The following is a 17,352-nucleotide window of genomic DNA, read 5'->3' as shown; positions in this document are numbered from 1 at the left end:
TGAAAAACATACACACGACCGTTTTCCTCGGCAAAAAAGCTCTGCCACTAAGTTTCTTGATGGATTCTGTCGAGGAAAACGGTTGTGTGTACGAGGCCTCAGTGTGCATGGAGCCTAAATGTAAGTTATGCAACAGATATAAGCATTTTGTTCAACAGATTTGGCCAAACACCAATAACATGAATATCCTACGATGTAGAGGTTTTCCAATTTGAGTCAAATGAAAAGGGAACAAGCTTTCTCCTGTATGTGTGGTCCATTTTTTATTTATTTTTTGCAGAGTGGAAGAAGGTTTAAAGTGAACCTGAACTTTGACAATGCAGGGAAAAACAACAGTTTTATTAAGTGCCTCTCCACAAGCTATTGAGTTGACAAGTGAGAGCAAAGAGAAAAAGTTCCTGTGTAAACTCCAATTTAGCCTACTTACATAGAGCTTAGTACATTTTCTTGACTCCATATGACAGCACTCTGGCTTGGGGATTGAACTCTCATGCTATTCCATATAGGAGGATGGAGAGGGACCATCATACATGATATAATGTATGTCATTTTAATGGGGTTGTGATTGGAGCAACTGGGGTGAAAGTAGTGTGCAAGCAGAAAATGAAATCACCCTGTTTCTTTGCACTGTACTTACACTTAAAGTGGAGGTTCCATCAAAAAAAACAATTTTGCTTTAAACTGTAGCTTACGACTAAAAAAGAAAAAAAAAAAAGAACATTTTTTTTTTTTTACTCATCTGGAAATGCCTGTTGCTATGCGATCCCACGAAATCTGCCTTTGAAACCACCTAGGATTCTGACATCATCTCCCTCTAATGCTCCTGGGAAATGTGTGTCATCATTTCCCAGGATGCAGTGCGCTGTCCAATTATCACTCCCCATCCAAGACTTCCAGGAAGTAAGTGCCTGTAGGCTTCACAATGCCCACAAGCAAAATGGCAACGGTGTAGATATAGTTTTATAAACTATATTTTTTGAATATCTATGCGGATCGGCGGCGGATTGTAAAATAGTAAGTGACCAGATTTATATTATAAAAACGCAGGATGAAAGGACATACATTTAAAAAATGCTAATTGTGGTTGGAACTCCGCTTTAAGTGTATGTGTAATTTAAAAGTAAAGAATAACTTCTTTCAAGTTGTGCAGCACTTGGCAGTATTTTTTTAAGGAAATGGAGCCAGCAAGCTGTACTGCTCATGTGCAATTGCCGACCAATATAAATATAGGGAAAAAAACATCTACCTAGGTCAATAGTCAATTACTCAATTTAAAAGGCCAACCACTCCCTATATAAACCAAGAGAAAACAGGCAGGTCTCTCACCATAGAGAAATCTGTCTATAATCACACTTATGCCGCGTACACACGATCGAACATTCCAACAACAAAACCGTGGATTTTTTTCCAACGGATGTTGGCTCAAACTTGTCTTGCCTACACACGGTCACACAAATGTTGTCGGAAATTCCGAACAACAAGAAATGCGATGACGTACAACGAGCTGAGAAAAACAAAGTTCAGGGAGCTGCGGTGGCTCAACGCGATTGGCACTGCGCTGACAAGCCATTCACCTCTGCAGCTAGGGGTTCGGATCCCGGTCTCAGCTACATGTGAATTGAGTTTGGTGGTTTCAGCCCGGCTCCTGGTGGGTGTGCTATGCGAGGTAAGCCTGCGCTTAGTACGCCCACCCCCCTCCCACAAAAACCACCACACTTACACGCACTCGAAATTGGGTTAACATGCACGCACTTTGACCATGCGGTCTCTAAAAAGAGAGGCGAAGGACTAGATCCTCTCACTCCCTTATAGGGAGTCTCTCTGCCCCGTTGGGCTTCAAAATGGAGCAGGTAGGGCGGGCTGTGTGGGAGGACCCCCTCCCCTCACACACCCACCATTGCCACCCGGGGCATGGAGAAAGGTGTCAGATTGCCTCTGGGGGAGGCCTGCCTACTCCCAACTCCTGCAGTCCGGCTCCTCTCTCGAGTACACGCACAAAATACACAAAAAAAAGAAAAAGAAAAACAAAGTTCAATAGCCAGTGCGGCTCTTCTGCCTGATTCCGAGCATTCGTGGAATTTTGTGCATAGAAATTGTGTACACACGATCAGAATTTGATCCAGCTCTCAAATTTTTTTGGTTGGAATTTCCGACAGCAAATGTCCGATGGAGCCTACACACGGTCGGAATTTCTGACATCAAGCTCCCATCGAACATTTGTTGTCGGAAATTCCGATCGTGTGTACGCGACATTAGGTTGCTCATACATGCCCGATGTCAACGATTAACCATTGTTCAACCCAATTATCACCATTTCAGTGTGGCTTTAAATTCATTCATCAGTAATATTTTATGCCAACAGCAATTTACACAAATCGCACTGGTCTTGTGTGAAGCTGTTAGATGCTTTTACAGAAAGATTTAAAACTGTAAATCTTCTTTAAACTGGGGATTTAAACTTGGTGGAATTTACAATTAAATGTACAACAACTGATCTACAAAGTGCTTCCAGCGTGGAAAAGTGTCCAAAGATTAAACAATATTAACAATTAAACAGCTGCCTGTGCCTGCATTTTTACTATGGTTCACTTCTATTACTTTCATGGTAAAAAAACGTGAGTCATATATGTTGCTTCATAAGGAATTTGATAACTCACAGAGCATGCGAAAACTACACTGACTTTCTCCAAAATGCACAGCTCAGCAGTGTACATGGCTGCAGATCTTTTGCAGAATGTGCAACATTTTTTTGTTGTGCAAGAATGTATATTATTACCAACTAATTTGCAAATATATTTTTCCATTAGTGTAGACATTCCCGATGTTTTTAAAACATCGGGCATGTCTACACTAATGGAAAAATATATATTGTTAAAAAAAAAATTCTGCCATGTATACTACATGGCTGAATGACATGAAAATCAGCAAAGGATCATGCTAGAACTTTAAATTTCAGGAGGTGGGGGGGGGGGGGGGGGGGGGGGTGACGAGGTATAAGGTACTTAAATATCACTGACATTTACAACTAACTAAGTTAAACTATAAACATGCAAATGCCCATTTTCATTTTTATAAACACAACTTCACTTCCTGCAATATGCCTCAACACAACACTACTTAAAAGTTGTGCTACCATTTTGCTGGAGAGGTCACCCTGGGTCCAACCAGCACTTTCATTCTCCGCTTTTTCTAGTTCTTCCTGATGGCTGATGGGAGTTCTTTGTAAAGCAGAGACATCGATTCATGCCTTTGCCTAAGTAGCCAATTAGCACCTAGGTCTCATACAAAGCACTGCAGCAGCACAGAAATTCAAATAGAAGGGGATCATTGCGCAAGCCAAATTCAATGTGTGGTGAACAGATATGCATTTCAAGGCTCTTATTAAGTTGTCTAGTTAGCGGGTGGCACAGGGGGCCCTTGAACCTAAAATTTAAAGCGTATGTTAACCCCCCAAAAAAAAGGATCCTGCTCCTGTAAAGCATGTTATATGACACAGTGCTTGTGCTATGTCATTCTGACCCCTGTAACCCCTAAAAAAACAGGCTGATCCTGCCAGTTTCTCCCCTTCCCTATGTAAAGTGACCACAGTAATCATGGCTGCTGAGCCCTGACATTGTGGTGTCTCTCCTATCGGCTCTTGTGTCCTCCCCCCCTCCCCTTGCTGCCTGTCTGCTCCTGTGTCAGGGTTCATCCCCCTTCTCCCCTGCCCACCCTGCTGCTGCTTTAATAACATGTCTTACTTTATATAATCTACTCTGTCTCCTAATGATATGTCCCCCTCTGTGTGTGGCGTATAAAAAAAAGCTGTATATACCTTATCTGTGAGCGCTGATCAGCGTTCACCTTACGTGGTGGCCTTCTCCTCCTCCCCTCCAGACTGACATCAGCTGTGGGAATCCTGGCCCCTCTCGCTGCATCTTTCAGATGGGGAGAGGAGATATGCGGCGCATCACGCGACCACTGATCAGCGCTCACAGATAAGATATATACAGATTTTTTTTTATATACAACACACACACACCGTCCGGGACATATCATTAGGAGACCAAGCAGATTATATAAAGTAAGACATGTGGGTTAACAAACACTTTAGTCCCTGAAATACATTAAGACTGGTGCAGACATTTGCAAAACTGTCCCATGTGTGTTCTAATAATAAAGTAGCGTGTACCAAATATATCATATACCTGTCTAGAACTTGTACTTGAATTTGACGCATGCTGCAGGATGTTTAGAACACACACGAGACACTTTCGTAATATCTGTCTGCACCAGGGTCTCTTTCTTTACACCAAAAGAGAGTTGGTCTCAATTAGGTTCACTTTCGTAAGATAAGAGCTGTCCGTATTTCATTTAGAATTTTGTGCAGGTTGTGCCACAATGTTAAGGTGCCACCTTTTAGAACTATAAATTTAGAATGAATTTGTGCAACTAAAAATATATGTGTACACTGCAAGAACATCAGTGTAGGTAATGTGAATAAATCTAATGTATATAGTGCAGCGCTGACCAAAATATAGCAATCAATAAAAAACCTTGTGATGATTACAATCGAAAACCTGAGCTCAAAGTTCCGTTAACAAAAGTCTAATTAGAAAAGTCCAAAACTCAGTGTAAAAAGTGAATCTCAATCCAAAATCATAAGTTGTCTGAAGAGCACCACCAGAAACCCATAGGCCTCGTACACACGACCGTTTTTCTTGACAGAATCCATCAAGAAAATTTGTGGCAGAGCTTTTTTGCCGAGTGTGCCGTGTGTATGTTTTTCGTCGAGAAAACTGTTCTCTTTTTCCTCGTCGGGAGTCTCAATTTCCTCGTCGTGTTTCTCTTCGGGCTGGTTTACAACGAGAAACACGTTCGTGTGTATGCTTAGAAACCCGTGCATGCTCAGAATAAAGTATGACATGGGAGAGCACCTTCATTAAAAGTAGCGTTCGTAATGGAGATAGAACATTCGTCACGCTGTAACAGACTGAAAAGCGCGAATCGTCTCATACCAAACTTTTACTTAACACGCAGTAACATGAGATTAGCAAAAGCAGCCCCAAGGGTTGTGCCAGTGGAATCAAACTTCCCCTTTATAGTGCCGTTGTACGTGTTGAATGTCACCGCGTTTGAGAACGACGAGATTTTGTCTTGACAGTGTGTATGCAAAGAAAGCTTGTCAAGATTCTCGACAAGCCTAACAAGGAACTCGTCGAGGAAAACAATGTTTCATTTACAACGAGTTCCTCGGTCGTGTGTACAAGGCCAAAGGGGTATGCACTCATCTCATGGGTGGGCCCTAATTTCCTGTGTTTTCAACATCAAACACGACCTCCAATCAAAAGGCCACCTCAAAAGGAGAAGATCTTTATAGTGTTCACTGTTTAAACACTTTTTATTATTAAAAAACTGTATGCACTGTATGGTGGCTCTTACAGATCTCGGCTTGACTACACATTTATGCTTGGATGTGAGTCGAGATGGCAGCTTGGTACTTTCATTCATTTTATCTGCTTGCTACCATTTTTAAATGAGAGTGCACACAGCTTTTTTTATTATTAGCATTTAAATGCCGTTCTTAGCTGGGCTATTGGTTTTCGGGAGTGTTTAGTACATCCATGGGATTTTTGCTATTTGAGATTTTTTAGTGCAGTTAAAAGCTTTACTGGTGCCTGTTATAAGGGCCCATCCATGGGGTGAGCGCATACCCTTTTGGGTTTCTGGTGGTGGTCTTTATGCAACTTATCATTTGGGATTAAGTTTTGATTTTCACACTGGATTTTTGACTTTTCTATTTGGACTTCTGATTTTGCTCATAGAAATTTGACAGTTTTTTTTAAAACTTTTAATCATCACAAAGACTCATTATTTATGTTTTTATGTTTGTTTACGCATATTTTGGACATTTTAGAATAACCTGAAGTCGTCAGAAACAAAAGTGAGCAGATGCTTCATGACTTTTGCGCAATACATTAACAAGAGGGATTAACACCAGAAAGGTTGTGCAGCAGCATTATTGAATTCCCCCAATATCTTTAGGAGCTGCCAATTGGATTTTTCTATCTGCTTCTCTCTGCCTTCTTTCTCCTCTCAGCAGTCAATGAAGGCAATCTCATTGTCAGACATATTTAAAATGCAATTGGGGATGCAGGAAATAATGAAAATCTAATTAAGTCATCTAATCAAAGTTAATTAGGTGCAACACAGTTTAAGCAATACATTTTTTTTTCTACAATGATCGTATATGCGCACTAAATTTACAATTTCATGTTTACCTTTAGTTCTAGCTTAGTTTACACTTAAAGTGTTATTTTTTAAGTCTTTAAAATATGAATCTAAAGAATGTCGGCTCTAAAAGTTGTTTCAAAACCCAGAGTGAACTTAGTGAACACATCCATGAAGAGACACGTTTGCTAAGTGCTAGCAGATTAAACCGTCATTAGCGAGGGCTTTATGGGTAGAGGGCTCTGCTATTGCATAGTGAAACCCACTAAATAGAAAAGGCAAAAATGGCATGGAATCCTGCCTTGCACCTAGACGCACACGCAAAATATTGACGGTCAGTTAGGACTGTCTTGTTATGTTTTTTGCAGTAATTAACTGTTATTAGGGAAAACGTACTACGTCACCAAATGAAGAACATATGGTAAGATCTCCAGCAACCGGAACATTGTTTTTCTTTGTTACCATGGAACTTAAATGATCCCGTTCATGCCATGGTAAATTGTACAACAATACAGTTCAATAACACAGCAATTTATACATGGGATTGTATAAACATGTAATAATATCATGTGTTACCCAGTTTTTAGTTTATTTATCTAGTAACACATAAAAAAAATCATGTTTCTTAAAAGAAAGAATAGGTAACAAATACGAAAAAAGTAAAAATAAAGACCACAAATTCAAAATATGATCATCTTCTATCCCAGTGACATGCTCTTGATAGTGATTTAATTGTTGTTTTTTGTCCCATACAGTTATGATATGCCAAATAAAATATTTGGTTAACTAAAATAGATATTAGTAAAATATTACTAAATATTAACTAAAATATTTGGTTAAGATATTTGAGATATATATATATATATATATATATATATATAATCACTGCGGTAATTCATTTATAACTGTACAGCTACGCTAAACAGCCTACTCTAATTCCCAGCGATCCACCTCAAATAAGTAACACAATTTCAAATCAGTATACAGAGCCAGCCCAATTGAAACAACAGAGTCACTTGTCCCCAAAAACTGCATCTGTTGACAAATGTTATGTACTTACGCACCTGCTGAGCTTGGAAGTCTCCCATCATGTCTGCGGATTCACAATGCAGCATATCCTTGTCAGAAAATGCATTAGAAACAAACAGTTAGTGAAGAAACAGAGAGGCAAAGAGAACATCAGAATTAATTACTGAGGGAGAAACAGGACAAAGCAGTATTCAGTGCAGTGCAATGAATACACAAAATTCTAATAAAACAACAAGACAATGGAAAAGCACTACTGCATTGCAGGATGAAATAATGAAAGTTGGAGAAAACCTCTGGTGCTCAATGCATACCCAAGAGGTAGGAGGTGGCAACGGGAGACATTTAACTGCGTGCCTCCAATCGGTTCACACTTTTGCACTGCGGTAATGCACAAAACTGTGTGTTATGTGCGTTGGTGGGCTGCGGAGCCATTGTTCTTAAAGTGGAATTCCAGATTAAACCTAACTAGCCTTAAAACTGTCACCTCCCCATCCTAACACCTATGCTAACTAACCTCTGTAACATAGATATATATAATTACCTATTTTCTACTTGCTCTTGTCTGGTCACATGATCTCCCCTGTGCCAGCCAGTGGAAGCTGCAGGGGAATGGAGAGAATGCTCAACAACTGCTGGTAAAGCCTTAAGTGGTGACATCACCCATAGGCTCCCATGGACCATCCGTTGTTGGTGCTCCCTCTTCCCCCCTGCAGCCACCACAGGCTGACATCGTACTGGAACGGGTTGAAATAAGGTAAGTATATAAAAAAAATTTACTCAGGTTAGTCAGCATAACTAGGAGGGGAAGGCTAGTTAGGTGTAATCTGGAATTCCTCTTTAATGGAACGTAAACTCACTTTTCTATTGCGGTGCACCACAACAAACAGTAATGTATTTTCATGTGTTGTGGTATGCTGAATTGCAAAAAATAGTACATGACACTTTTTCGTACAATTTGGTGTGGTAGGGAGCCCACTGAAATACATTTGCTGCCTTAACGTGTTGCAACTTAGCTCATGGAGGAACATATCAATGTACATGCATTACTGCAGTGCAACAATGTGAGCCTAGCCTTATTACTCATTTAGTAAGCAGGTATGGGAGTATTTTTTCTGTCAGTTCCAGGAAAGGAGCACAGTAAATATAACAGCACTTGACCAATAATGACCCATTCTGTGAGTTGGGGGGTATATTTGGAGACGGATTGCAAATAAATGCCACCTGTCACCTATACATAAATACAAAATAGCCATTTTGTATGATAATCACCTGATCAAATTACAACAAACTAGTTATAGACAAAAGACACATTCCGGTTTCTAGGTACAACAGCTTTAAAGCGTGTAAAAAAAATAGTTTTGGCTATCCAAACACTTTAAAGTGGCGTTCCACTATTATTATTTTTTTCATTTTGGCCCCAGGCATTGCTTACCACTGTGCCATGAAGGTTTGGGATTTTTTTTTTCAATGTTTAAATAGCTTTAGACTTTCTGAAGTGCTGCACTTCCGTATTACCTCGCTGCAGCAAGGTACGTCATATCATCCCACCCGTTGGCTCCCGGAATATATGTGTCATCAATCCTAGCAGTCAACAGGCATCCTCCGTGTCTTGGCAAGTGCGCCTCGCTTTCTTCACACTGTGCAGGCGCAAGATCGGGAGGTGCATGCTGGGTAGCCAGCTACACCGTATCCCGGAAAAAGTCCAACCAGGCTTCAGAGGCTCACACTGATGATGGATGCTTACAGAATCAAGAGGAGACAGTGAGCAACATTGCATTTACAAGGGACACAAATGATTGCATATGCAGTTTATGCCAATGTGCATGACATAGGCTGCGACTATCACAGGGGTACTTTAAAAAAAAAAAAAAACAATGACTGGGGCTCCGCTTTAACAAGAGTTTGAGGCATCGTACACACGACCGAGAAACTCAACAGAATCCATCAAGAAACTTGGTGGGAGAGCTTTTTTGCAGAGGAAACCGGTCGTGTGTACGTTTATCATCGAGGAAACCGTTGAGGAACTTGACGAGGAAAAAAGAGAACAAGTTCTCTTTTTCCTCGACGGGAGTCTCAATTTCCTCGTTGTGTTCCTCGTCGGGCTGGTTTTCTACGAGAAACACAATGGTGTGTATGCTAAGAAACCCTTGCATGCTCAGAATAAAGTATGAGACGGGAGTAAAAGTAGCATTTGTAATGGAGATAACACATTTTTCACGCTGTAACAGAATGAAAAGTGCAAATTATCTCCGACCAAACTTTTACTTAACACGCAGTAACATGAGATTAGCAAAAGCACCCCCAAGGGTGGGCCAGTGGAATCGAACTTCCCCGGCCATTTTATGTGTTGTACGTCACTGCGTTTGAGAACGAGGAGATTTTGTCTTGACAGTGTGTACGCAAAGCAAGCTTGTCGAGTTCCTCGACAAGCCTAACAAGGAACTCGTCGAGGAAAACGATGTGTCTTTTCCGACGAGTTCCTCGGTCGTGTGTACGAGGCCTAACACAGGATGAAACAACAACAACCCATAAAAACTGAAATCCATCTTTCATTTTATTTTCTACTCAAGGCTATTGCTAAAAGCTAAATTGCATTTCTTTCCAGGCACATCACTGCTTTTTATCACATTAACCCCATGTTCTTTGTTACTCAGTGATGTCACTGGTTCCTAGTGAAATTATAGCTCCAATAACAATATATCAAAATTGACAATTCAACTGTGAACACACCGCAAATGCGCTTCAACCTAAAAGTTTAAAGGGTCACACATCTTACATTAAAGTTTAATGCCTTAAATCGGTGACCTCACAACCAATATATTATTTTTTTATTTCCCATAAAAAGAAAAAAAAGAAACACAATTTGATTTACCCATTTGATACTCTTTGTTATTTTTGACAGTTTATTTTCGGCAGCAGTACTTCTTCTAATGAAAATCATGACGGACTTTTATATTGAACTGCTTTTAATCTTTCAATGGTTTAATCTGGACTTAAAATAAGTACAGCCATGACAAAGAACCTACTTTTTCTATGAAAGCATATTTATATGCTCCTAATCCATGCTTTCCTATCAAAGCTGAGCATCAGGCACAGTAAAACATATACATTCATAACCTGTTTTATGTGCAAACTATATTGTAAGGTTTCCATTTTCAATGATATGGACCACAGGCTCATCTGCTGCCTTGAAGGTCTTGGAATTGCTTATAAAAAATACTGCCTAGTCGTATAGCTTGTAGAATACTGCAGCATTAAAGCCGAAGATTAAAGAGATATTATTTAATCATTGGAAAAATACACACTGCTCGAGCTACAGACACTATTAGTTTGGAAGCTGCCTCTGGTAGATAAGAAGCCCAGTGTTTCATGTAAATGAAGCTCTGCCATTGCTGTGATTGAATCCGCAGCGTAAAGTGTCCTAATTTTGCTGATCTGCAATGAATGAATTACTTATAATGACTTACATTAAAGATTTTTCATTGGGTGATTCATGTTTCTATCTTTTTCTCTCTGAAATGAAAGCAAACTCACCCTGAAATGATCCTTAACAGGATATGCTTCAATTTATTTTTACAGAATCCAATAGACAACAATGACCTCACTGTGTATGTGAAAGCCATGTACACATAAGAAGACACTGTTTTACTAAGAAATGTATATTATTTGTGTCATCCTTTAACCAGCTATTAAAGGAGCTATTGTGCAATAAAAGTACTGCTTATCAACCCGAAAGGACACATCTAATAACAAGACACAAAGGACAATGATGTGCCATAACCTAGCAACCAGTTCTATATCAGGAGGTTAGAAATGGCTAAAGACTGAATTCTAGGGGTTGATTTACTAAAGGCAAACAGACTGTTCACTTTGCAAGGGAAGTGAATTATTCCCACAGCTTAGTGACTGAGTTGATGCTCAGTTGACTTTCATAATCCAATTATGTACTAGCAAAAATGTTTTCTTTTTTTTGCACGTGATTGGGTATTCTTTGCAAGTGAAAATTTGCCACATTCACTAAGCTCTTCCCTTGTCAAGTAAACAGCCTATGTGCCATTATTAAAGCGGTGGTTGCCCCTTAAAAACGACTTTTTCTTATTCCACTGCCCCCCCACATTCCATCACGATTAAGGCTCTTATTATTTTTTTCCTGCTGTACATACCTTAGTACAGCATATTCACCCGTGCATCCGGGTTGCGAGTCCCGCGGGAGTGGGCGTTCCTCACATGCTGTTGATTGACGTTTTGCCCAAAAACGAGCTCCCCCCTGTCGCGTAAGCCACGTCACGGTTGGCGAAAGGAGCCGAACGGCGAGTCGGCGCTATACTGCGCATGCGCATCGCCGTTCGGCTCCTTACGCCAATCGTGACGCGGCTTACGCGACGGGGGGTGAGCTCGTTTTTGGGCAAAACGTCAATCAACAGCATGTGAGGAACGCCCACTCCCGCGGGACTCGCAACCCGGATGCACGGGTGAATATGCTGTACTAAGGTATGTACAGCAGGAAAAAAATAATAAGAGCCTTAATCGTGATGGAATGTGGGGGGGCAGTTGTTTTTAAGGGGGAACCACCGCTTTAAATCACCCCCTAGTTTCTAGATTGTTGCTAGTGATTACAGCAGTCACCATGCTGTTCCTTCAGGCTCTAGTGAAAAAATAGCATAGTTACATATTTAAAGCGGAGCTCCACCCAAAAGGGGAGGCTCTGTTTATTTGCCTCCTCTGCTGCTACATTTGGCACTTTTCAGGGGTAAGCGGGTACATGGTTTTGATAGGTGCCCATTCCCACTTCTGGCTGACTTCACTGCGGCAAACTCATCCAGAAGTTCTGCCCCCTTCTCCCTCCCCCACCTTGGGGCCATTCACAAAGTGCAGCATGTTTCGTTCATGAGCATTAGGGAACCGGCTGTGAAGCCACAAGGGTTTACTATCGGTTTCCCGCACCCGAGAATGGCGGTGGCAGCCGCACCTGAAAGCTGATTGAAAAATCGGCTAGGGTGAAGATTCCGCTGGATTCGTGGACAGGTAAGTATACTAATATTAAAAGTCAACAGCTATAGAATTTGTAGCTGCTGACTTTTTTTTTTTCTGAAGGAGCCTGGAACTCCGCTTTAATCTGGTTGAAAAAAGACACAAGGCCTCATCTCTCTATTATACTCCTCCTTACTAAACAACTCTAAAGCCCTGTACACACGATCGGTTTGTCTGATGAAAACGGACCGTTTTCATCGGACAAACCGATCGTGTGTGGGCCCCATCAGTTTGTTTTCCATCGGTGAAAAAAAATAGAACATGTTTTAAAATTTTCCTATGGTTAAAAAAAGATAGAAAAAAACGATCGTATGTGTGGAAGTCCATCGGTCAAAAATCCACGCATGGTCATAATCAAGTCGACGCATGCTCGGAAGCATTGAACTTCATTTTTCTCAGCACGTCATAGTGTTTTACGTCACCGCGTTTGGACACGGTCGGATTTTTGACCGATGGTGTGTAGGCAAGACTGATGAAAGTCAGCTCCATCGGATATCCAACAAATAAATCCATTGGATTAGATTCCATCAGATATCCGATCGTGTGTACAGGGCTTAACTCGCGTACCCCATCTTACTGCTTCAACTGGGAAAAGGACGTTGATGTCAGGCAAACCACAACGTCTAGGAATAAAATCTGAGAAGCATTATTCCATTCCTCCCGTAAGGTAACAACTTTAGAAAACTCCTTCAAAGTCTTGTCCCAGTGGTACTTTACTCCAGCTAGAATTGCTAAATGCCTCCCTATCTACCCTTCTACATGCTTCAGGGGATGCTAAGACCTAGGAGACATGAATGAAACATATATGGTGGACATGACCTAAAGTCAAACAACTGTGGAAAAGGGTCTACATGGTCAATTCGGTGTTACACATAAATTTCCTAAAATACCCTTGGGTGGCGCTGCTACACAAACCAATAGAAGGCGCTACCAAGTGAGTGCCCATTCTTAAAATTCATGTGAAAGAATAAAGCTACAAGTCTAGCCAGTTCAGCCAACATAGGAAAAACAAAACAAAAAAAACAATCACAAATAGAAATCCTACATATATACTGTACAATTATATACCCACAGTTAATCCAGAGAAAGTAAAAAAATAATAAAAAAAAAAACAATAAAGCATGATTCAATTTGTTCCAGCGGGGGAACAAATTCCTTCCTGATCCCCCAACAGGCAATCGGATATTCTCTGGATCAATTTTACCTATAAATATTAATATCCAGTAACAGTATATTATGTGCATTAAGGAAAGTATCCAGGCCTTTTTTAACCACTTGACGACTGGCTCATGCCGTTATATGTCGGCAGAATGGCACGGCTAGGCAGATCGACATATAACGGCATGCGCCCGCCGCAAGCTTTGTGACTCCGACCGCGGGTCCTGCGGACTCGATCTCCGCAGGGATACCCGTGATCGTCTCACGGAGAGGAAGAACGGGGAAATGCTGATGTAAACAAGCATTTCTCCATTCTTCCTAGTGACAGGACACTGATCACAGCTCCCTGTAATTGTCACACACAGTAGATTGTTTACACACAGAGCTCCACGTCCCTGTCTCCGTGACTGTTGATCGCCGTTGCCCGGCGGACATCGCGGTCGCCAGGCACACGCATCTGCACCTTCTCCCCTCCGCTCTGAGCTGAGAGCTCTGACTGTCAATTTTGGTTGAAAACATCAATAAGTAGACCTGTCTGGCTAATAGTTCATACTGTGGTTTGAAGCTCCACAATGGCCCTTTAAAAATGATGCTTCGGAAACAGGCACTTACTAAAATACTTCTTTTGACAGATAAAACTGCTAAGTAAGAAGCATATAATTCACCTGTTTGGCAGACAATCTCTTTGCAGTTTCAATAAATTTCTGATACCCATTTAGTAATTAACCGACACGCACATTTCGACAGAAAAACATGCCAACATTCATTATACAGCAAACCAACTACATAAAAATATGAAAAAAAAAACACCTTTTTAATCACAATAGTAAATTTGGTTGTTAGAAACTCATTATTAAAATCATGGTGATTGGTAATATTCTCATCATCTTAAATATACTAATTAAATTCATGGTGATCGACAATATTATTCATCATTTTAAATATGCAGTACATAACATGAAACCGCTAAATGTAAGTAACCTCTGGGTGATGCTCTCTGTAATCCAGATTATGTACAGCATATGTTTGCATTTCCCTAGCCTTCAGCCATATGTCTAAGATATTATTTGCTCTGTAATGAAAACCATTGGTGGTAAATGAGATAGATAGTAAGCTGGAAGCTTCTCTGGGTATCAGCTGTCTTTTATGATAAGCCTTATTTAAAAGAGAGGAACACCAAAATCTTGTTTCTACACTTTTTTTTTGCCAGGACAGCTGTTTAAGCTAGTGCATTGTTGGTTCACTTACCTTTTCCTTAAATTTCCCTTGTAAATGTTTTTTTTCTTTGTTTTCTTTGTCTGAATTTTTCACTTACTGTTCCTCCTCAGTAAGGTGTTCAGTAAGCTGTTCTAAATGACTTTCCACCGCTCAGATGATGGTGGAAAGCTTACTGAGGAGAAACAGGAAGTGAGAATTTCAAACAAAGAAAAAAAACATGTAGAAGGGAAATTGAAGGAAAAGGTAAGTGAACCAACAATGCACTAGCTTAAAGGAACCAATTTAGAAAATAAAAGACGAACCTTTACAACCCCTTTAACCTGTCACAACCAAGTCGCCAATCCCATGCTGGAGACTACCACTGTTCTGATTCTGATCTTAAGAAGTGGTACACATTGACTTTTTTCACTGGCATTTGGATTACCTCATGTTACGCTTTTTCTTGCACACGCCACTTAAGTGGGCTTTTTGGGCAGCTTATAGCAATATTATCAGGGGCTCAAAGGCCCCGCTGTGTGTATTGCACATAGAACTGTTTTATTTCTCAGTCTTTAATGGGCATTTGCACTGCATTTGTATTTTTTTTTATGCAGAGAGAAAAATTGTGCAGGTTATTCGGGCCAGCCCTGCCCTCCTCTCATGTCAATGGGAGGATCTGTGGCCTTCTAATCGTTTGCTTCTTCCCAACCTGGTAGCCTCTCATCAGGACAGCCCCTTAGCGCGTAAGGCCCCTTTCCGTATGTCCGCATTTTCATCCATCCGTTGCGGATGAAAACGGGACATACATTGGTCCCTATGTGATTGCGGGTGTCAGCAGATGACCATCCGCTGACACCCGTAATCACCCGATTTTTCGGACGGAAGAAAATACTATTTTTCTTCCGTCTGGCGGATCGGATCGGGTGAACACAGACATACGGTCCGTGTTCATCCGATCCCCCCATAGGGGAGAGCGGAGGAAAGACAGGGCGGTCCCTGCACAGTGTGCGGGGAACGCCCTGTCAGCCGACGGCTCAGCTGGTATTTTACGGAGGATCCCCGATGAGCTTTACGGACACACGGAGGCAGATCATTACTGATCTGCCCCTTGTGAAAGGGCCCTAAGTCTTGAAATGAGCAAGGGTTATCTTGATGGCCCAGACAAAGCCAACATGTGTCAAGGATTCAAAAGGGCCCTTCATCCGCCTTAAAACTTACCGGGAGGCTACTGAACCATTGATCAGAGCAGGCAGTGTATCCCAATACATATTCCTTATGCCATGTACACACGATCGGAAATTCCAACAAGAAAATCGTGGATTTTTTCTGACAGAATGTTGGCTTAAACTTGTGTTGCATACATACGGTCACACAAATCTTGTCCGAAATTTCGACCGCCAAGAACGTGGTGACATGTAAGGGGACAAGGAGTGGTTTAAGCGGAAGTTCCACTTTTGGGTGGAACTCCGCTTTTACATCTTCCCTGCCAGTGTAATTTATGCAGTGACAGTGCATTTTTTAGCACGGATTACTGTATTGGTGTCACTGGTCCCCTAAGTGTCACTTAGTGTCAGATTTGTCCACCAAAATGTTGCAGTCCCACTAAAAAAATCACTGATCGCCACCATTACTAGTAAAAAATATAAAAAAAATAAAAAGTCCCTAAATCTATCCTATAGTTTGTAGACGCTATTACTTTTGCGCAAACCAATCAATATACGCTTATTGGGATTTTTTTTACCAAAAACATGTAGCAGACTACATATTGGCCTAAACTGATGAAGAAATTAGATTTTTACATTTTTTAATTAGATATGTTTTATAACAGAAAGTAAAAAATATATATTTTTTGTTTAAATTGTTGACCTTATTTGTGTATAGCGCAACAAATAAAAAAAACACAGAGGTGATCAAAAACCACCAAAAGAAAGCTCTATTTGTGGGGAAAAAAAGGACATACATTTTATTTGGGTACAGTGTCGCATCGACCGTTCAATTGTCAGTTAACCACTTAAGCCCGGACCTCTAGGCAGCTAAATGCCCAGGCCAGGTTTTGCGATTCAGCACTGCGTCGCTTTAACAGACAATTGCGCGGTCGTGCGACGTGGCTCCCAAACAAAATTAACGTCCTTTTTTTCCCACAAATAGAGCTTTCTTTTGATCACCTTTTTTATTTTTTGCGCTATAAACAAAAATAGAGTGACAATTTTGAAAAAAATGCAATATTTTTTACTTTTTGCTATAATATCCCCCAAAAACATATATACATTTTTTTTCCTCAGTTTAGGCCGATACGTATTCTTCTACCTATTTTTGGTAAAAAAAAAAAAAAAATATCGCAATAAGCGTTTATCGATTGGTTTTCGCAAAATGTATTGCGTTTACAAAATAGGGGATAGTTTTATTGCATTTTTATCATTTTTATTTTTTTTACTACTAATGGTGGCGATCAGCGATTTTTTTCGTGACTGCGACATTATGGCGGACACTTCGGACAATTTTGACACATTTTTGGGACCATTGTCATTTTCACAGCAAAAAATGCATTTAAATTGCAATGTTTATTGTGAAAATGACAGTTGCAGTTTGGGAGTTAACCACAGGGGGCGCTGAAGGAGTTTTGTTTCACCTAGTGTGTGTTTACAACTGTAGGGGGTGTGACGTCATTGATTGTGTCTCCCTATAAAAGGGATCACGCGATCGATGCAGCCGCCACAGTGAAGCACG

The 17,352-nt window shown here is 40.7% G+C and overlaps 1 protein-coding gene across 5 annotated transcripts in view; it reads right to left on the bottom strand.

Annotated features, from left to right (window-relative positions):
• The window catches only part of TJP1 (tight junction protein 1), a 539,980-nt gene that overhangs the window by 440,194 nt on the left and 82,434 nt on the right, over positions 1-17,352 (bottom strand). For all 5 annotated transcript variants that reach the window (XM_040342798.1, XM_040342801.1, XM_040342802.1 and 2 more), the window contains exon 3: positions 7,275-7,328. In XM_040342798.1, coding sequence (XP_040198732.1) covers positions 7,275-7,328 — 54 coding nt within the window. The remainder of the gene's footprint in view (positions 1-7,274; positions 7,329-17,352) is intronic.

Source organism: Rana temporaria, chromosome 3 (genome assembly GCF_905171775.1).
Source record: "Rana temporaria chromosome 3, aRanTem1.1, whole genome shotgun sequence".
NCBI classification, from domain to species: domain Eukaryota; kingdom Metazoa; phylum Chordata; class Amphibia; order Anura; family Ranidae; genus Rana; species Rana temporaria.
Note: the sequence above shows the minus strand (reverse complement) of the source record. Positions and strands in the feature narration are given on the sequence as shown.